The sequence below is a fragment of the Gavia stellata genome, unplaced genomic scaffold, assembly GCF_030936135.1.
Source record: "Gavia stellata isolate bGavSte3 unplaced genomic scaffold, bGavSte3.hap2 HAP2_SCAFFOLD_34, whole genome shotgun sequence".
Taxonomy (NCBI): Eukaryota; Metazoa; Chordata; class Aves; order Gaviiformes; family Gaviidae; genus Gavia; species Gavia stellata.
The window spans coordinates 4089950-4112304 of record NW_026776320.1 but is presented as its reverse complement, the minus strand read 5'-3'; the positions used below and the strand labels follow the sequence as shown (position 1 = coordinate 4112304).

The 22355-nt window shown below is 44.2% G+C and overlaps 1 protein-coding gene across 1 annotated transcript in view; it reads left to right on the top strand.

Moving 5' to 3' along the window:
• Positions 1-623: 623 nt before the first annotated feature.
• Positions 624-22355, top strand: part of LOC132320894 (E3 ubiquitin-protein ligase TRIM36-like) — a 41151-nt gene continuing 19419 nt past the window's right edge. Inside the window, exons 1-7 of the mRNA XM_059834527.1 lie at positions 624-650; positions 1717-1946; positions 9485-9806; positions 11261-11407; positions 12490-12585; positions 13526-13779; positions 14441-14565. Of these exons, the coding sequence (XP_059690510.1) occupies positions 624-650; positions 1717-1946; positions 9485-9806; positions 11261-11407; positions 12490-12585; positions 13526-13779; positions 14441-14565 (1201 nt within the window). The remainder of the gene's footprint in view (positions 651-1716; positions 1947-9484; positions 9807-11260; positions 11408-12489; positions 12586-13525; positions 13780-14440; positions 14566-22355) is intronic.

Below are 22355 nucleotides of genomic sequence, written 5' to 3'. Positions count from 1 at the left end.
GAGATGTGAAAGTATTTCGTTTGTTGTGGCTGGCAGTGAAAAGGGTGTTGGCTGCACCTTTTCCAATGGGAACACTCTGTAAGGGGAGGGTAGGGGGTGCAGAGGAGCATAACTGCTTCCTCCCCTCTTATTCCGTCCTGGCTGCCGCGAAAGCCGCCCGGTGCGTGCCTACTACGCCCCTAACATGCCCCGGTCCAGCTCGCTTTCCCATGCCCAGTGTGTCGTGATGTTACTGTCCCCAGGGACCGACACACACCTGGGTGACATCTGCTACCACGGGAGGTTATTAATGGCAGGGGTTTGAGCGCGAAGGTACTCAATACTCCCCGCCGCTGGCGTGGGCGACGCCTCCGGTGCCACTTGGCGACAGAAAAAAAAAGCATAATAAGAAAAGACGCCGGTTTCCTGCCGGGACCGGAGAGCCGCGGGGGGCGGTGGGGACGGTGGGGACCTGGTGCCCGGTGCCGCGCCCACTCGCCATTGTGCGCTGGGCGCCGCCGTTGGCCCTGCCCAGCGGACGGCGCTCCCCCCCCGGCCCCTCGGCCGCCTCCCGACCGGCCTGACGGCGCCCTGCCGGGCTGGCAGCCGCTGCTGCTGAGCCGGCGGGCGGAGGAGGCGCGGGGATGGAGGGCGATCGGCCGGAGAGCCCGGTGAGCGCGGGGGGAGCCTGGGGACGCGGCCGCCGGGTCGGGGTTTGTCGTCCCCTCCGCTGTTGCGCCCTGTGCTGCGGGGGGGGCGGGGGGGGCGGTGGATTGGGGGGTGTTTGCCCCCCGCAGTGTGCGCCGGCAGCCTCGTCCCTGCCCGGCTGGGAGCGGCACCGGCGGCAGCCCGAGGTGCTGGGGCGGCGGGCAGGGCTGGCCCCTAGATCTTCAGACGGGGCTCGGTGCTGGCGGGGGAACCGCTCCTGGAGGCGCATAAATAAAGTCGGTCTGGTCTGGCGGCGGGCTGGACGGTGAAAACCCACCCGAGAGGGGACGAGCGGGCGCTGGGCAGCCGGTGCCCGCGCCCGCCACTTGATGCTTCGCTGGGTTTCGGTTGCCGTTGGCTCTCCCGGCAGATACTCCGGCCTCGGAGCGCAGTGCCAGATGGCTGTGGGGTCATTAAATTACTGAAGAGCTGCGCAGATCCACGGGCGGCTCTTTGTGCAGGAAATAAATAAACAAACAGATAATGTTCCGGACTGGAACTATTAGCCTAACGAAGTCAAGGCAGTTCCAGTGCTTAAATGTGGATTACACCGCGGGAAAGCCTGTTGTTTAACCAGTCTGACACTTAATTTCTTTTTTCTCCCTCCCCCACCCCCCCTTCTTGAAAAGCGAGCGAGCGAGCTGAGTTAAACATATGGATTCCTATTGTTAAGAAGTATGGTTGCTTTCGTTTCACTAGGTCCTTGAGTGGAATTAAGACTACTCCCCTCCTCTCCTTTCCTCCCCTGCAAGGCAGACATGACCTAAAGATGAACCGAGTTTGCCTAGTGGCGGTGTTCATTTCAGTTGAAAGGAATGTTGTCAGTGCTTTCATAAATGTTAATTGAGATTTGTTTGCAGCGTTAACCAGCAGAATGCCTCAAACCAGCTAGAATGTGCGATTCTAGAATAGAACGATTATTCTAGAGAGCTGGGCTTTTGTGACATACAGACATACAGCTGTGCAGTAAGTCTTGCTGGCTCACGTTTTCTGCACTTACACTTGTTTTTCCCTCTTTCTGTCATGAAGGTTACCATTAAGGGTATCGAAAGAGAGCTCATCTGCCCAGCATGCAAGGAATTATTTACCCATCCACTGATCCTTCCTTGCCAGCACAATGTCTGTCACAAATGTGTGAAAGAAATACTCTCTGCATTTGAAGACTCTTTCGCTGATGGAGGCTCTGAATCCTCTAATCAGAGTAGCCCTCGAATTCAAATCTCTTCTTCTAGCATGGACAGGATTAGTAGATCAGGTACGTATCGGAATTTTTGCGTGTTTTCCTTATTTTATGTGTTCGACTGACTTGAGCCGAATTGCGTCTGCATTGGTAAAATGTCTTCCCGGTACTCCTGATGCAGTTAAAGAGATGACTTAGGGATAGTGCGAGTCTTGTTCATTCTGTGGCAAGAACAATGGGAATATTTTTAAGGACGGTGCACTCTATTTCATATATAATAGATCAGTCTTTGTGGCGTCCTGTAAATCTTTGTAACCATTGTATTTGTTTATTCCTGTATTTCAGTTACATTGAGATGCAGTAGCATCATGTTCAATAGCGTTGATGTTGAGGTGTAGATTTCAGCAGTTTTATTGCCTGTCAGCGGTACTGTTGAGGTGGTTCTCTCAGGTTTCGGCCAGCCTAAATTGAGTAGTTCGACTTCCTTCTGAGCCTCTGCAGACTTTGCAAATGATGGTTTTGTCCTACCCAATTCATTACGCTTACAATAAATCATTTTCCATAGATGATGGTTATTGCACGGTTGCAGAATTGGGAGACAGATGACTGTAAGAAGACTGCGCTAACCGCCTCTTCCAGTGTGGTCTGCTCTGGAAGCTTTAAGGAGCACTCCTCATGCTCTTTGTGATGTCACACTAGAAAGATTCTTACAGCTGTTGTGTAATCCACAGATGAGTTGTTCTTTTACACAGATACATCGAAAGTACTTCTTGAAAGAAACCTCATCTTGGCTTTTAGGCTTCCTTCTGACGTAACTGTCCACTTTAAAACCGCAGTCCGCAGTGATCTGGAAGAGTCGCCCACAAGACAAACCCTAAAGCTGTGTCTTGTATTTCGTATGTTACTAACGTTCATCATCCCCTTCCCAGTTTTCAAAGCTCAAATATTTTATTTCACCCACTTCTTTTAAACAACTCTTGAGTTGTTAGTACTGGTACTCTTTCAGGATCAGTTTGATAAGCAAATGCTGTGTTTGCTGTAGCTTGGCAGGTTGAGGCTTGCATCATTTGAGGGAATCCCCAAACGAAATAACTAGTTGTCTTCATTACAGTCCTGTTTTCTGGATATGGGGTGCACAGCCCCACAATCACTGTTTAGCTCTGCATACATTTCAGCTGCTTTCTCAGCTCTCTCTACCTGCAGCGTTATGTGAAGTTTGAATGAAGAGAGCCCGCTGGTGACTGCCATCTCCCAAATCCAAGTCTAGTCCCTTTTTTCCTCAGTAAGCATGATGTTCTGTCACGGCATTGTATGCATGGACTGAAGCGGTCACCGGTTTCCGCTGCAGCTGTCCACTACGTGGTTTTACAACGTGGACATCAGGGCACCAGGTTGGGTGCCTAAGGAGTGGTGGGCGCACCGTGGGTGACCTGACCTCCTTGTGAGAACTGTGGCTTGCCAAGCGTGGGAGTATCAGACAGGCTGTGCGTGGGGACCAGGCCCCCCATGCTGCTTTCAGCAGTGTAAGTAAGGAGGTAATCCTTAATCTTCCGTGGAAAGCTGCCCTCCAGCTTGCTCTCTGTCGGGCAGTAGAAATAGTGATCTAGCATGATGGGGTGCGCAGGCAGTGCTGTGGCACCGTCCACGCTGTGCACAGAGGAGGCAGAGCTCCCTTGGGAACCTGACATTTAGATGCTACTAGATCTGCAGAGTTCGGTTCGCAGTGCTGCCACAGTTGTTGGCTGCCCTGCTTGCAAGGTTTAGCATTGCTGCTTCGTTATGTCCTTGACGACAGGGCAAGAAAGACCCGTTCTTGGTGCTCCTGCCCCCCTGAGATACATGCACACAAGTTGTTGCAGGGGTTATAATCTTTAAATCCACAATAGTCTGCCAGCATCCCAGCAAACTGATGGGAAGTTATGTGTGTTATCTCCTCATCTGACCTGCTAGTAGAGGGAGATGAATGCTTTCCTACAGACTTCACACGTGTTTGATGAGTAGCAAGATAGTGTTGAGACTTGGAAATAATGGGCTTCCCCCCAGAGAGCACTGGGCAGATGCACATCACAGGCAAATCAGCATCTCAGACAGTTCAAATTTGCAAAACGAAAAGCACATGGAAATGGGAGCTTTAAAGAATACATTTGGACATTCAGGTTATACTGTCTTTGCTTCTAATGTTACAGGTATTATAGCTCCACTGCTATGTGGGGTGTGAGATTTGCTCTCAGCCTTCTGGTACCGGTAATGTTCAACCAGCTTGCAAGCTACATTTGTACAATTCTCGTCTTGCATCTGAAGTACCCATACTGTGCATTGCCTTGCCTTAGTAGTTTGGTGATCCTTACAGGAATTTGTAAAAGAACAGCTCCATAGGAGAAACAAACATACAAGAAAACATCCAAAGTGGGGCCTTACATGTATAACAAAAAAACACTGGAATTTCTGGTAGCCTTGTGCAGGGCATGTCACTGTCAAGACATTACTGTTGTATTTGAAAGTATGTAAGACTCCTTCCTCCCACTGCGGGTTTTTTCTTTATCTTTCTTTCACTTAAGGAACGCCTGCTATCTTCATGAGGAGTATCATCTATTTAAAATGATTTTGGCATTTAAATTCTTGAGATGCTAGAAGGAACTGGTCCATGTTCTGTATTTGTTGTGCACATAGAGCTTACAAATACAATTTATCTTACAATTTATCTCTTTATTTTTCAGTTGAAATGGAGTGCGTGTGCTTCTTAAGATCTAATGTGTTGGCTTAAAAAAGTCCCACTGTTCATGTTGTATATAAAATATTTTTTTATTAAAAAAATGTTGCATATAAAATTAAAATGAAGGATATTTATTATTGCTAATCCATTTTCTGTAATGTTAGTGAAATTACAGTGTTGGTGTAATTAGAGTAAAGCATGTAATGTGGTTATGTTGACACTTGCGCACCACTGACAGATGATGCAGAAACTGAATATTTGAAGTATTTCTCCCTGTGCCCCCTCCAAATCTCTTCTTTCTCCCTTTTTCTGTTCGGCTTAAATACTACAGTTGTTTCCTGTGCTAGGAAATTCAACATTCTTGCTTTTCAGCCCTGCAGCAGTTTAACAGCCACAGGACAGAAAACAGTTGATGCTTTTCATTTGAACCATTGTAAACCAATGGTATATCTCATTTTTCGATTTCTAAACGGCTTTCTGTTCATTGTTCGCAGCCTCACAGAGGAGGTCTTTTGGGTGGAGAGGTAGAAATGCTTCACTTCTTGTATTGGCTAGAGATAGTCTAGCATTTAGATCTCGAGTTAAATATTGTTGGTTAGCATATAGCTTTTTGTCAGTGCTCAAGTCCACAAAATGGCTTTTGCAGTGAGCAAAGGTACAGCAAAGAACTTCTATAAGGAAAGCTTTTCATTCTGTTTAACACTGACTTAAAAGGTCAACTGGACTGGAATTCAGTTAAGGGTTGGATTATATTTTTTTCTTGTGTGTATGCATGACTGAACATACATTGATGGGTGCAAAAACGCACGTTCTCTCTTCCCTTTAAAGGGCAAACCCAACAGTCACCCTCCTGCCCCATGCTTTTTAATTTTCAAGAGTTTACATGCTCAAGTTTCAGTAAAACTGCTCTCTCACTCGTAGTGAAGTGTAATGACTAGATTGATCTTTGTAACGTTGAGAGGTCATGGTTGGCCATCACTTTTAAATGGAGGTAATACCGGTTCTTCATTGTATCTGAGCTCACCTAATTTGATAACGAAGCAGATGATTGAAATTTACACCATGTTAATCTGAGTAGGTAGATCTGGATCTGGCAATTTAGCACAGCACATGAATATATGAGGAAAACTAAGTATTTTAAATTGATACACTTGTAATGTTTGGCGTGCTTAGTGACGCAGTCACGTTGAAGGATAGCCAGTGTCTCTTTGTTTTAAGTACATCTAATTTCCAAAACTGAGCTAATCTGAGCATCTCAGCCACTGCGTGGGCTTGATAACATAAATATTTCTTTTTTTGATGAGATGTTCTGTCAAAAATGGGGAAAAAAACCCCCAAAGCTCCATGTTGCCATAATATTGGCAGGCACATGAGCAATCCGTAGGAATATTGTGTCCCTCAAGAAAGACATGAACTGAGCTAAACACAATTCTGAATTTCACACTCAGTGGAGGACAAAGCAGCTAATCAGAAGGGGAAGTTTAAATTGCCTCAGTTGAAGACTGAAAGTGTCGTAAAACAAAGATACGGTAGGACACCGTCAGAGCTCTTGGAAAGCTGTCCTTATCTGCCCTTCTTGCAGAAAGCACCCTTGATTTGGGGAAGATTAAAGTATCTGAAAATGACATTTTGCAGCTACTGACTCCTCTCACATTTTTTTTTCTTTCCTTTCTTCCTAAAAATCTGTCCAAAAGCATTAACTGAGTTTGGGGGGGTGGCAGTATACATTTATATTTTTTGAAAAACTTTTATGAGAATCCAGGTGACTTTTAAAATATTTTTTTTTTTAAACTCTCACACATTTAACTTCCATGTCTTCCATAACCATAGAATTCTGGTGATACTGTTTACTTGGAAAACACGATTGTATCTTTAAGATGCCTTATCCCTTTGTACACCATCAGCTGCAGGTTGGGTTTTTCAGCATTTTAAGTGTTGGTACCTCTCCTTGGGAAGAGGGCATTTCAACATTGTCTTTAAAAGTCATACTTAAGACTGCTCCTTGACTTGCTTCTTTGCAATCTGTATCGTAATATTTGTGAGTTTGGAGTGTGAGCATGAGCATACGTTGCACTAATTTTTTAGTTACTGATTGAGCTATTCATTGCAAGTGGAACAGTCTGTTTACAAACCACAGTGGAAAATGTCTTGTGATGATTCCTAATATTTCACAAAATACATACTTGTTTGTTGTAAACTGGATTGGCAAAGAGTAAAAGAGCATACGGGGAGGACCTAAGTTTCTCTGAGCTGCACATTTACTATGACTAGAAAATCTGTGGGTTTTGCTGCTGGTTTTTTGTGGAGTTTGGTTTTTTTGGTTTTTTTGGGTTTTTTTTTTTGTGTGTAAGCAGAATTCAGGTTTAGCAAACTGGACACAAGACAGATAGGAAAGATAGTGCTCGAAATAATTTACCACTTCATCAGTGCTTTCTATTTAAAATACGAGTGTAGAAATCCTATAAGCAGAAAGCAGGCTAATTCTTACTGCATGTTAGTGTTGTAACACTTGCTAGGCAAAAAGTGTTCCCATACTTGAAGTATTAAAGCGGCAGAGCATGCCAAGAAGCTTAGCAAGTAAACTTCCAGGGTTTAAAACAGGGGGGAAAAACCAATCCTGGGCTCTTAGAGTTCTGTCAGTGAAAAGGGATGAGACATCTGAAGGTGCGCAGGACTTCCTTGACGCTGGATTGCTTTCCGTAAGCAGAGTGTCACCAGTCTTCGCAGAGCATGGCTCATGATGACGGTCTTGTTTTGGTCCACCGTGGGCAGAATGAAAGGCCTCCATTGGGATGCAGCTGAACTCACCTTTGAGTTAAACAAACACCCCTTTCACATTTGAGCCGCTTGGGCCAGACTTCAAAAGCATGCGACTGGATACGAATTTCAGATTGTATTTTTAAACTTGACCACTGCACTATGTTTTTCTTTCTTGTTATCTTGCTTTGTCATTGCTTGCTCTCTGCTATAGCGTACTGCTTGTAGGCAGTCCCTGTACATACGACACGGTATCATTATTTTCTTAGTTTTAGCAAATGTAAGTACTCCAGATCCCTTTCTGTTGACTGCATGGCACTGCATGCAAAATCATCTTTTTGTTTAGGCCATTGTAGAAGTCTGTGTAGAAGATCTCTTTGTGTTCCTGTGCGCAGTGCTAGCACGGAGCATACATTGGAAATACAGATTGCATTTCACTGCTGTTGCTGTGCATTGCATGTGTGTGTTGCTGTGTATGCCAAGTTACAGGTACTGCAGGATGTGCAGTTTGGGTAATTAATTCACTTCAAGTAAGTACTAAAAAAAAAAAAAAGAAAAAAAAAAATCTCTGCTTCCCTTAGCCAGAAAATTGCATACCGGTGCCTTATGTCACCCATACTGTTCTGTTAATGCAGTCTAGCTGTTCTGCTCAGAACCTACAGAAAAGCATGAGACCAGCCGAGTTTGAGACTGACATTTATTCATGCTCTGGTTGTGGCTTCTTAGCTGATAGTGATGCATAACTACCATGGGGTACATTTTGAAGATTTTTAAAGGAACTAGTTTCTTACAGGAGTGTTGGTTTGTTTTTTTAAAGAGACTGGAAAGGGCGTGAGAGGTAGGGAGGTTTTGGATTGTTGGGTGAAGCACCCACAGAAGAGTGACACAAGGCAAGTGTCTTTTGGATAGCATCAAAGGACACTTCAAAAAGAAATGAAGCATCAACATTTCTGATGGGAAGATCCTCACTAAATACAGATGGGACCAAATTTCACTTTCTGAAGAAGAACCAATTTCAACACTAAGAATTCAGCTTGAAGTCATACCTCTCTCTATTTACAAATTAGTTATACCAACATGCAGTCATCTCAAGGGGATCTTAAAACCATGCTCCAGCTCGAGAGAATGGTTTTTTATTTCTTTGTAAGGGGAGGCTGAGAGGATACATGTTAAGCCTAAACACTGGCTTAACCTGCTTCAGTAATACATAAAGGACTAATTTTGATAGTTGTGCCCTGTGGGTTCATGAGTGAGACATGGGGATGCACTCTCTGTTTGATAGCCTCAAGAATGTTACCCTGGAAATAGTTTTTGGGTCTGTGTGAGCCATCCCCTGGAAGAGGCTCCAAAGAATCCCTAGGCTTGCGACTTGACTTGAGCCTTGGATCACTTTGTGTAACCATGCAGATCTGGGGTTCCCCAGTTCAAGGTAGAGGAATCTCTCAGACATAACCGTCTCAGCATCCCCTTTGGTGTGCGGGGCTTACTTAGCAGCCCTCCTTTATCAAGGCCGTTCAGCAAGGGCCAAGTCAGCCTCTACGTATTTTGACTGAATGATTTGGCTGAGATTTCGTACTGGTGATATCTAGTTCTCTTGTTTTCCTCTTTAGATTTGTATGATGCCTCTTGGGGTAAGCCAGATAAGTTTGACTCGGCCAAAGCAAACTTCAGGGAGCTCCAAGTTGGCTATATTTGTCTGGGAATAACCAGTCTCACTCTGGGAATAGACATCTTACACTTCAGCGTGTTACGAAGCTGTTGCTCTCTATGTGGGCAGCCAGTTAGCCTAAAACCAACTGGTTTCCGGAAGGTTTTGTGTTTAGTCTTTTGAAAGGCTGCGGCTTGAGTGCATGCAAAACTAGACGAAGAAGATAGGATTGGAATAGCTAAATTAACCTTACCATAGAATTAAGTTTTAGAGCAGTAGTTTGTAATGCCCCCTGAACTCAGACATTACACTACCTTGTCATGGCAAATGTATTCTCTTTGGCTTGGCAGAGTGCATATGAATTGGTATTGTACTGGTTTGGATGATGTGCTAGGATAGTTTGAAATTGGTTCATAAATTCCTGTGCTTCTCCCTTTAAAATCTAAACCTCTTCTGTTTACACTCCTCCTAAATCAGGATTTGGTGTCTACACAGGCAGAAAACGTAATTCACTGACTCCTAGATCGAGTCTGTTTCCTTGTCCGGGTTGCCAGCGGGATACTGATCTCGGAGAACGTGGCATCAATGGCTTATTTCGCAACTTTACTTTGGAAACCATTGTGGAAAGATACAGACAGGCAGCCAGGGCAGCCATTGCTATTATGTGCGATTTCTGCAAACCTCCACCTCAAGAGGCCACAAAGAGCTGCATGGACTGCAGGGCAAGCTATTGCAACGAATGTTTCAAAATACACCATCCTTGGGGAACTGTGAAAGCCCAACATAAACATGTAGGACCAACCACCAACTTCAGACCCAAGGTAAGTATCCCGTATCTTACAGAATTTGGGTTGCAGCATTTGCATATAGCTTCAGACATATCTGTGCAATGGTAGTTGCTTTTTGGGACCGTTGTTCCTTTTTTGACTATTGCTGTTATTCATTGAGTGAACCATAAGCTTTTGTTCTTGCTGACAGCATGACTGCAGTTTTGAACATGTCTGCCTGCACAGATGATTTTCCTGAAAGTTTCCTTCCCTCCTCGCACCTCCCCCCGAATCCAGCAGTCAATGACAATGGGATAGCTTATTGCATATTCTGCTGAATGACAGTCTTATGTACCAAGGTGCTAGCGAGACTGGTGTCTCTGGGCTTTTCACCATAGACTAAGATAACATTTGGGGCTTGAGAGTTGGTTTCAGAGATGGTTTGCAATTTTAGCTTAGTGTGTCCATATTTATGCTACTCACTTCTATTTTTGAGCCCTTTCCTGTCCTTTCTTGTATGTGTGTGCGTGTGTTAAAAGATGATGCTTTTAAAGCTTGACTGTTGGCACTGATGTCGTGTTCTCCTCCTTGACATGACACTGAAAAGCTTTCTCAAGAGCTTCTCTTTGGTAACATGGAGTAGATGGACCCAAATGTCTTTCAGTGCTCTGGAATGAGGCAAAGCATTTCTTTTTTTTTAAAACACACGCGCACACATGTGCACAAGCACACCCACCCACACCCACCCACCCCCTTTTAGACGGTTTTATCTGTTGCTTGAGCTTGGAGTTGAGCAGCACTTTTTTTGCCTCTTCGAGCAGTTACTTCAACGTGTTCAATTTTTGAAAGATTACTTTTAGCAAACACCAGCTTTTTCGCAATGCTGTTTAAGCTGGTACTGGAATTAACGCTCAGCATGAACAACTTGTAATTGGAGTCAGACAGAAAAAATGAAACACTGGAGCCTTTTCTCTTTAAAATGACTGTGACTGGTGGTGTGGCTGCATTTCATCTGTTGCTCCAAGAGCAATGGCTATGTGGCTGATCAGAGTCTAGCTTAAATTTAAATCATTACAGTATTATGTCAACTCCTGCCTTAAGACAGTTCGTAGTTGTTTCAAGAGATGCTGGCATGGACACAGTTAAATTTGGCAGCGTGGCTGTGTTATATATTGCATTTACAGCTCTGAACAGGAGTGTAGGGAGCTTGAGGCACGCAAACAACTTCAGGGATTAGCAAAATGGTTGATTGCAGTATGGAGGCTACATGATGTGTACACAGACATCGCTACAGGTTTACTCACTGTGAACCTCGTGAAACTGTGTGTGTTCATCTGCTGGCTTTCACTGGCATAGACAAATATAAAAGGTGGAAGATAAACTGAATATAAAGAATCCACTGATGAAATCAGATGCTGCTGTGGGGTGATTTAGTGTTTTGATGGTTTGTTGGCCACCTCAGTTTTTGGAAGTACGTCTGCATTCTCTCTGCTCTCTTTTTTTTTCAGATTTTGATGTGTCCAGAACATGAAATGGAGAGGGTAAACATGTACTGTGAAATCTGCAGAAGGCCTGTTTGTCATCTTTGTAAACTGGGTGGATGTCATGCAAACCATAGAGTAACAACCATGAGAACTGCCTACAAAACCCTTAAGGTAAAAGTAAATATTGTTGGACCTGGCCTTAAGAAGGGGAAAAGTACTGAGCTTCTGGTGTAAGGGCAAACTCCCTGTGGCAGGAAGCCAGGATGTGTGTTTAGAGGACACTGAACCAGTCATGAGGCATGCTGTTGTGCAACATCTGTTAATATCTATATTAGTGTGACATAGCGCACTTCTGAGAAACTGTATTTTCTATGAGGCTTGAAACATAACCTCTTAAAAGTCCTTCCACCTTGTTTTAGCCAACTAAAGTATAGCAGTACTGACCAATGCAAAAGGTTTAAGCAGTTTATACTTTACAATCTAGCTTTTTTCAGGTAAGTGTCCTTGTGGCTTCAGAAGCACTCCTGAAAAATTTGCATTGGAAGTATCTGTTGGGACCTTATATGTTTCTGAAGTTGCATAGCTGTTAATTCGCAGTACAACAGGGAAGACTTGCAAACATTGCTTTGTTGTTAAAGAATGATTGCTTCTACCTCCTCTTCTTCCTTTTCTTCCTCTCTTGCTCACAAGAAAAAAAAAAGGGGGGGCGGGGGGTGGGGGAAGACCAGACCAGCCTGCCTTGTGCTCTTTGGCCTCCTTGCCTGTTTGCAAGGCTTTTCCTGTACAGCTGTTAACTCTTGCAAGTCAGGAAATGCAGAGACACTCATAAGTTCATGCTTTGAACCACTCATTCTTCTAGCAAATCTTACTACAAATGAGTTAATAACTAACGTGGCTTTTCTGTAAGTTTTAGTAACGTCCTGAAGCCTCATGTTCCTAGCCTAAGAGAAGGTGGCACTTGTGGCTGGGGAAGACTGAGCCAGCTGAGGCTGTTACCTCTTGTCCTTAGAGGCTGTTACCTCTTGTCCTTAGAGGCTGTGCCCCCAGTCCTGCCCACATCAGTGGCCTGATGTCCCTGTGCAGTCATTGCGGGTCACTGAGCAATTCTCCGCAGGGTTGCTGCTCATAACTGGTGGCAGGCTGTTGTCCTTGTAACTAAATAAAGCGAGTGCTAGCTGGATGACCTGCCTGTGCTGGTTGTCGGTTTGGGTGGGATACCCTTCTTCTGCTAGCTCGCTGTTTTGTTTTAACAGGAGAAGCTTTCAAAAGATATTGAGTACCTCATCAGTAAGGAGAGCCAGGTGAAAGCTCACATCACACAGCTGGATCTGCTGCTGAAAGAAACAGAGGTAAGAGTGTCTTCCGTGTTGGCTGGGGATAGCCCTTGCAGGGACACAGCAGAGACTCAAACTGTTTTCACTGAAGTGTTTCAAATCCTTTGGCTTTTTTCAGTTAGCCAGTAAAACAATTTCTGAACAGTTTGTGTTAGTCCTGAATCACAAATGGTAAGACCTAATCCTGACAGTGTTGGAAATATGGGCAACATACAGAGGGAAGTTAAGTTTTGGGTGCTGCTGTAAATTTAATTGAAAGAAAGCTTGTTTGATACCTTAATCAAAGAGAGGTGGGTTAGACTTACAGCTCTTGTGTATTAACGGTGCTTCACAATTTACACTGGCTGTTTGCCGCCTTGAGGATGTTGCAATAAAGTCAGAATGAAGAGTCAAATCTCCCTGCAGAAGAGTCAGAGCTGGGAGCTCACGTACAAGCTGAAAAACACAATGGCAGAAATTGCAGGAGCTCCTGGCCCTGCCTGTATCTTGATAAAGATTGTCTCTGTGCTTTGTAGTTCCTTTTATCCAGGGCACTAGTTAGAGGTGACCCTACAGTTCTGAGGGCATATGTGAGAAGCTGGGCTGGACCCCCATCTCAGTGTGGTTGGGGAAGGTGGAGGAGCACCTAGCTCTTGGGCATGAAGACTTCAGAAACTGACCTGTTTCTACAGTGCTTTTCCATGAGCTGTTTAGACACGTGCTATGCGTAACTCAAGACATAATCAGAGGAATACTTTCCTGCTCTTCGTTCTCTGTGTTGATCCAGTAAACGCTCACTAGCTTGGGTGCAGTGCTGATCACATTTTCAGTGCTGATGGGCATAACAAAGCTCATTAGTCTTGTCTGTCAAATGGATGACTAGATTGCTGTGATACCTTGAACAACTTGAGGTATGTTTCTGTACACAGCCACAGTGCTGTGGAATCTGTCTAAAATGTCTTTTGTTCCCTCCTAGTGCAACAGTGAACGAGCTAAAGAAGAAGCATCTCAGAGCTTTGAGAAATTATCTCATGTCCTAGAAGAGAAGAAGTCCGCAGCTCTTAGGGCAATTGAAACTTCTAAGAATTTAAGGCTGGAAAAATTGCAAACGCAAGCAGAGGAATATCAAGGGCTCCTGGAAAATAATGGCCTTGTAGGATATGCTCAAGAGGTGCTTAAAGAAACTGATCCATCTTGTTTTGTTCAAACAGCAAAACAGCTTCATGACAGGTATCTTCATTATCTTCTGTTTGAAGTACAGATACTGTTCCAGGATGTCTGGTCAGTCATATTCTTTTGACACCTGCTAGCAAAGTACTGAATGCAGTACCTTGTATTGCAAAGGCTCAGAGATGGTCCCAGTACCGTTCAGTAGAAATTGCTACATTACAGTGTGCGTTAAGAAACAGCAGTCAGGAGGGGCTCTGTCCTGTGACAACACGTGGCCTTGTTCAGTAGGACTGCACTGGAAGGGTAGCCCATTCAGCTCACTGACACATTCCTTTGCTCAGAGATTGTATCGGGTATTTGCAAGTTAATCTAACAGGTCTCTTCTGGCTTTAAAGTCTTTGATCTTAATAGCTGTTCTCCATTAGCGCTTCACATCTGTTTTGTTCTTTGAACATAATGCCCCAAATTGTTAAAATGCTCTACCAGCTGAACGATTACCTCTTCATTATCTTTACACTGATACCTTTACACTGATGTACAAAAGACCTTAAATTTTGCATTTGAATTCTGTCTAGAGAGACAGAAATTTCTGGGAGACATCAGTAAGTACATGAAAACAGCACTTTTTATAAAGCAAAACCTAGCATTTTTAGTTTAAGGAATGCACACATGTGAATTCCCTTTTCTCTGTTCTGCCATCCCTTTGCTTCTGTGCTTTCAGAATCCAAAAAGCTACTGAATCTCTGAAGAGCTTCAGGCCAGCAGCTGAAACTACTTTTGAAGACTTTGTGGTGGACATAGCTAAGCAAGAAGAGATCCTTGGTGACTTGTCCTTCCATTCCAATGGTAAATTGCGAGAGCATCAGGTCTTTCTCAAGTTACGACTTGAAGGGCTTCTCTGGAAAGAGGCAAAACTTATGCAGGGCTGCAGCTGCAGAACTCAGTCTTGTGACTTGCATTGTCCCTTCTGTCTCTGTGATCCACAAGGCATTACCTGGCAGCAATGCTAGCTTCAGCTTTGAAAAAGAAGCTAAGATGCCGTTGCATTCAGTACCAGTTTACATTGGCTTCCAAAACATTGTACTTAAGTAATACTAGGTCTTCCTAGAAGCTTTTTGTTAACATGACAGAAAAGAATAGGCTTTTAGATGCTTTTTTAGCTGCCAGCAAAAATAAATAATACAACTTTCGAAGTAAAAACAGAAAGTAAGGGATTTATGTAAGTGCATGAATGGAACCATCCTCATCTGTACTCTTTAACTGATTGAGTCAGATTTCTGCCCCCACCCCCACCCCCCCCAAGTGCTATAGCCACTCAACAAAGGGCTTGTATGGTTAATTCTAAAACAACAGATATCTAAATTTGAGGGTTTTTTTCTCCTGAATCTCTGGCATTCCAGGTCTAGAAATACCAGAAATCAATGAAGAGCAGAGCAGAATGTACAACAAAGCTCTGATCAGCTGGGAATGCCCTGGGAAGACAGACTCAGCTGATATCTATGTTCTTGAGTATCGTAAGCTTAATAGAGAAGAGGAGAGTGCGACGTGGCAGGAGATCAAAGTTTGCAGCAAGAGCAAAGTAATATCTGATCTCGATGATGACAGCTCCTATGCCTTTAGAGTTCGAGGATATAAAGGGTCCATCTGTAGCCCTTGGAGCCAAGAAGTTATTTTGCGTACGCCTCCAGCTCCAGGTATTGGGTTTTCTTCTGTCCACAAGGTGTTGAATCTGTGTCTGTCGGTGTGAAGAGCTGTAGGTGGTTTCCAGTAGTTCCCAGAGTTCTACTCTACTGTTACCGGTTGCGTAAATGTTTAGAAGCACTGTTAACAAACAGGTTAAGTAGGTGGCATGCTGAGACCGTTTTAGCTTGCATGACGTTCCCGGTAGCCTTTAAAAGTGAGAAATTCTGATGCCAGCATGACTGAAAATGTAGTTTATAAGCACAGAAGGCCAAATACTTAACTAAGAGGAAATTTTTTTGGATACTGTTTTTCAGTTTTCAGTTTTCTTTTTGATGACAAATGTGGGTACAACAGTGAACATCTCCTGCTGAACCCAGGAAGAACCTCTGTGGAAAGCAGGGCTGGATTTCCTCTACTGCTGGGATCTGAGCGCATGCAGGTCGGATGCTACACAACCCTGGATTACATCATTGGCGACACCGGGATTGCCAAAGGGAAGCACGTCTGGGCTTTTTGTGTGGAAGCCTATTCATACCTGGTGAAAGTGGGAGTTGTTTCTAGCAACCAGATACAGAAATTGTTCCATAATACCCATGATGTGACCAGCCCGAGGTAAATTGCAGACTCTTGCTCAATACATGTTTTATATAAGGAGATGGCTTTTTAAAAAATAAGTTAAGAGTGAGTCTGGTCGCAATTAGTACACAAGGTGAACCTAACTAGTGGAAAGTAGCTTGAAGGATATGCTGTAAGCAGGTTGTCCTGTTCATCCCCTGCTATTAGCAGAAAGGTGTTGTAATTATCCAGAGTCCTATTTTCATTCTTTTTGGGAAAGAAATGAGGTTCCTATAGATGTCAAGATGTGCCAGTTAAAGCAAGAAGGTAAAAAAAAAGCATCACTTGCAAGATTGAAGCAATGTTTAATTGTCAATAGTAAGACTCTGCCTTAATTTCCTTAGCATACTAGGTTTGGCAGCCATTCAGAGGTACAATGTTCACTGTGTGTATCTGTGTATCTTTGCTGTAGCTTGCGTCACGGTGGATTCCAAGTCACTGGCTTATCCCAGGCTATACGCTTGCATATGGTACTGGAGTGCTACTGATCCCAAGCCAAAGTACAGTGGACAAACCAATAAAAAGATTTCAGCTCTGAAGTATGGTTGTAGTAAGCCTGGATGTGTCTAGGAACTGCAGGCTGGGAAGCTATCTCCTGAGGACTCTTAACTTTTTCAGGAATGTAAAAAATGTATCAGCTTCCTCCTGTGTAACATACTGAAAGTGTAAGAACGCCTGTGTCTTGAGCTGCTTAAAGCCAGACGGAGGCTTTTTGCAAAGTGAGAAATTAGATCCTGATTTCCTGATTTCTTTTTCCTTATCCACACAAATACCTGGAAAACTTTGGCTGACACAAATCCAATCTCCCCCCAGACATCCCAAAAATGCAAACCTAGCTAGGGATTGTCGGCACAGAAGAATGTGTGCTTCTCCAGTGTGTCTTCATCTGGTGACAGAAGTAGGGGGCAAAAGCATGTAGACTGAACAAATCTGGCCACAAACTTTCCCCAGTAACCAGCTGGGAAACAGGGGTTCATGGAAACCTCCAGGCAGAGCACTTTAAAAAAAAACCAAACCACCAAACCAAAAACTTAAACCACTACTTTTTGTGTTGTGAATTTTAAAGACAATGTAATACAGCAGTGGTGAGGAAAACTCATAGGACAACAGTAATGTTAAATGTATTTACTCGTGTCATTTAACATTATGTAAATGAAGTTAAACATACCTTGTCTGTAATCATTAGTCATAGTCGCTAAATTACTTTTCAAGTTAACTAATTTGCTATACCTGTAGGTTCATTAATGATTACCTAGCATGAGTACATTTAGATACATCCGCTCCTTAGTAAAGCCTTCTGTGGTCTTGTCCTCGTTAGTGTTTAGCTGTTATTTATTGTCTGAAGTGGCCCAAGTGAGTGTTCTCCACCTACTAAATGCGTCTTCCCTCCTGGCTTAGGTATATTTTTACCCCACAAGGTTTTGCAGGTGACCATGTGGTGTTTCTTGTCTTACAAAAATGTTTTCTCCAGTTCACATCACTGATCCCCCTTCAGAATTTGACAAAAGCAAATGGTTGTTTTTCTGTTCTAGATACGAGCAAGACAGTGGTCGTGACAGTGGGAGTGAAGATGCCTTCTTTGACTCACCACAGCCTTTCACACTGGTCACTTTAGGCATGAAGAAGTTCTTTATCCCCACAACACCTGCTGCCCCCAAGGATCCAGCGAGCAGAATCCTTCCCCTGCCATCGTGCTTGGGCATCTGCCTCGACTGTGACAAAGGCAAGGTGGGGTTCTACGACGCAGGCCGTATGAAATGCCTTTATGAGTGCGAGGTGGACTGCTCTGGCATAATGTACCCAGCATTTGCCTTAATGGGTGGTGCAGCAGTTCATCTTGAGGAACCTGTCACAGCAAAGTACGGGGAGTACCACGACGACATCTAGTGCAGTGATCTCTTCCCATTGCTGTTCTGAGGTGGAAGACGAGAGAGAGCAGAAGAATTCTACCTTAGTTTTCACTCCTGATTAATTACATTCTGTCCACATGTTGCTTACAAGCCTCTGGGTCATGCTTTTTTTAAACAAACGGTTCAGACACGTCCCACACTAGTGGGAAATGTTCTTCCAGGAACTCTCCTGCCTTTCTTGTGATCTGTGCAATGCTTTTCTCCACAGACTTTCTTCCCAGGGGGAAGCAGGGAAGAAGTTTGACTAGCAACCAAAATTACTCTTCGGGGGTAGAAATCTACCTTTTGTGTAACGTAAATCCTTACATAGTCAGTTTTGCATTTAATGAAATCAAAGCTGACAGCGTGTGATTGCCATTCTCCTTTCAAGAAATCTGCCTGAATGCCTCTGAGGGGTCAAATGCTTTCCAATTAACCCCTGAGCACCAGGGGTTGGGCCCTTCAGCACGAAATAACATTTGCAAAAATACAGTATAAAGCAGGGAGAAATCAGAACTGCAGCTGAACGTTTAGGTTTTATTTGGAAAGAGGAGGGTGAACTAGAATCTGATTGCATGTCATATACCTTTAATGTGACTGTAAGCTAAAACTCTGACACCTGGTGTCGTGTAGTTGGTGGCATAATGGTAAGTTTCTTGACTCTTCCAGGCTTTTACTATAGGCTATATAAAAATATATAAAGTGCAATTCTACCTTAAACATCAGACTCACTTTAGAGTCCAAAATCAGAAGTGTTTGCATGTGTGAGTAATTGTACCTGGTATTTAGGCAAAAGCATGAGAGTTACTGACATGAGTAATAATATGTGAACTTTTAAAAAAAAATCAGGTATTTCTTTTAATACTTGTTTCTATAAGTTAATTTTTGGATCTAGTAGCAGCTTGGTTTTTTAGTAAGAATGTTAAAAATGCACTGATTAAGTTTTGAGACCCAATTTCTGCCTTAAAGGATGTCTCACCTCAAATTTCTGTTCCTCTCCTTTTAAAAACTGTATCACATAGTAGTTTTGCGTAGAATCATAGAACCACAGAATGGTTAGGTTTGGAAGGGACCTGTAAAGATCATCTAGTCCAATCCCCCTGCCACGGGCAGGGACATCTTTCGCTAGATCAGGTTGCTCAAAGCCCTGTCCAACATAACCTTGAACACTTCCAGGGATGGGACAGCCACAGCTTCTCTGGGCAACCTGTTCCAGGGTCTCACCACCCTCACCATTAGAAATTTCTTCCTTCTATCTAATCTAAATCTCCCTCTTTCTGTTTAAGCCCTCTTTATATATTGAAAGGCTGCAATGAAGTCTTCCCTGGAGCCTTCTCCAGGCTGAGCAACCCCAACTCTCTCAGCCTTTCTTCACAGGGAAGGTGTTCCAGCACTCTGACCATTTTTGTGGCCCATTTTACATCCCCCAGTCTGTACTGATACTGGGGATTGCCTGGACCCGAGTGCAGGACCTTGCACTTGGTCTTGGCGAATCTCACAGAATCACAGAATCACTAAGGTTGGAAAAGACCTGTAAGATCATCAAGTCCAACCATCAACCAACACCACCGTGCCCACTCATGAGGTTCACATGGGCCTGCTCCTCAGGCCTGTCAAGGTCCCTCTGAATGGCATCCCTTCCCTCTAGCGAATGAACTGCTCAGCTTGGTGTCATCTGCAAACTTGCTGAGGGTGCACTCAATCCCACTGTCTGCGTTGTTAATGAAGATACTAAATAATATTGGTGCCAGCACAGACCCTTGAGGGACCCCACTCGTTACTGGTTTCCACTTGGACATTGAGCTATTGACTATAACTCTTTGGACGTGGCCATCCAGCCAATTCCTTATCCATTGAACAGTCCATACATCAAGCCCATCTCTCTCAAATTTAGAGATAAGAATGTTGTGGAGGATCGTATCAAAGGCCTTACACAAGTCCAGGTATATGACATCTGTAGCTCTTCCCTTGTCCACTCGTGCAGTCACTCCATCACAGAAGGTCACTAGATGAGTCAGGCATGATTTGCCCTTGGTGAACCCATGTTGGCTGTTTCTAATCACCTGCCTGTCTTCCATATGTCTTGACGTATCTTCCAGGAGCATCTGTTAGGTGATCTTACTGGGCATGGAGGTGGACTGCATCTGTTTATAGAAATCTACGTAAAAAAACATTTGGGTACTTGCACTGTTCACTTGTGTTGTGGAAAAATAAGGCTATAAAGTGAAGGATGTTTCTTATACATACTAGGTGCTTTCTAATTTGGGGATATGCTTTCTAATTTGGGGATAGTGTTGCATCTTGAGGAATGTGTGTGAAGTATGCTTACTAAGTACGTGTATACAGCTGTAGAGCTATGAAATGGGACCTGAAAATCACAATACACTTAAATGAATGTAGGTCATAATGCAAAACCTTTGTGTGCTTTGCTGTCTGAACTGTTGTACTGATCTGACCTGGAGTACACCCCTCCAGTGTCCTCTCTCTTAAGCCCCTGTCCAGTGGCCACTGTCAGAAGAAATTGGCAGAAATGGTAATTGGCAGAAGTTCCATCTGCGACAGAGTGCGCCTGACAGCCCTTTTGGGGCTAGAAAGGCCCGGCAAGAGCAACTTCTTGTCTGGGTCTCACCCGCAAATGTTTCTGCCTTAGTAAGGCTGCGTGGAAGTACATTCCACAGCTTCATTATGCAGTTGTGTGAGAAACTGTCGGGAGTTTCCCGAAGCCAAGAGTTAACCGGCGGCTCGCGGCTGAAGGAACAGATGCGTCCGACTCAATATGAGTGATAAAGCATAGTTCGTCTTTATTATTCAAGCAACACGTATTTATACAGTTAGACCTAATACGCGCCTACTTGTCAGATCCTAATTGGCTGAGCCTAAAAATTACTTGTGTTTATGTTCTTCTACTTGCAGTTTGAGCAGCTGTATAACTCCCTTCTACTTTGATCATAACTTCTTGTTATCTACATCCTCATTTCTCAAGGACGCCTAGTCCTTGTCACGTAGCCCTTATTTATTGCTTCGTTTGTAATTTTCCACTCCCTGTTATGCTGAGCAAGCCCGTCTTTGTCTCTCTCAGAACAAGCTCTGATCCATCAGCTGCACAGAACTACCCCAGGGGCTTGCATCTTGTTTTCCCACAATTCCCCCTTTTTCTTTTTGTATGAGGAGAGCTTGACCAAAACTTTTTTCCACTAGCTGGCGAAGACATGACATAACACAGCTTAAACATAATATTACTACTACTACGATTATTAAAAGCATAAAAATACTTTGTAACAGTCGTTTGAGCCATCCGTTTAGTGAAAACCACTCCAAGTATTTGCAGACCCCCCAAAAATTCCCCAACCAGATTTATTCAACCGAGCATTCATTTCATTAACAGTTTGATTTACTGTTCCCCAGTCCGAGTCATTCAATGGCACTCCCACTAGACAAGTGATGAAAGGCACACTAGGGGACGCCAGACTTGCACAAAAGGTCGTAGTATTCAATTCTCTGGCCAGGGACACCCATACATTCTGTTTTATGTTAAACGCCGCCCTTGGTAACCCGTCCAGGACATCAGTCCAGATTAGGATTAGCGTGAGACTCCACAGGATCTTCATGATTATTTCTGTTGTCCGATGTCTCTATCACCGCTCTTGTCCACTTCGCCGGGATCCACTGCGTACATTCTACTGCTGTTGCTAGATCCAGTCCGAGGCTCCTCCTTGTGGCGGGTCGTAGGGTACTGTCAGAAGTGGGTTGTGAGGAGACGCAGCCATCGGTTGCGGTTGGGTCTCTACCTGTGTTGGGGCCGCCACTGTTGTCGTAGCGCGGCGACCCTGCGCGCTCGGCTTGCCGTTTCCCGATCATCGGCAAGCCCTGGTATCGTGGTTTGAAGATTTGCAGCGTTCACACCATACTTGATCCACTCGGCAATCACGACGATGATGACCCTCTCTGCCACAGCGGAAGCACTGATTTCCCCGACGAGATGGAGTTCGAGACCGTTTGTCTCTGTCCGCAGCGGGGCTAGGGCGGCAAAGGCTTGCCTCTGTGCCTGTATGATGTCTTTCCCTAACTCTCGCACTGCTTCTACTAACAACGCCTGGGACCCTACTGGTACTCTACTCATTTTTTCTAACATCTGTTCTCCTCTATTGCCTCTCCCATTATCTTGCTCCAGTCCACCCTTCTCACCACTCCTTTCTCTTTTGTCTCACTACATCCTTCCTGTAATGAGGGCGTCTCACCTCCTTCTGATGTCTTTTTTTTTTTTTTTTTTTTTTTGGAGACTCGGCCACTTGCTGGGATACGTCCCCCGCATGTCGCGATTTTGACCTATCTACCCCGGTTACTGGGACTGGTCCCCAGCAAGGTGGCCCAGGAACTTTGCTGTTGTTAAAAAGCAAAGAGCTCTCGCCGCTTTCCCCGGGAGTCATCTCCCTCGCTCCTCCCAGCTTT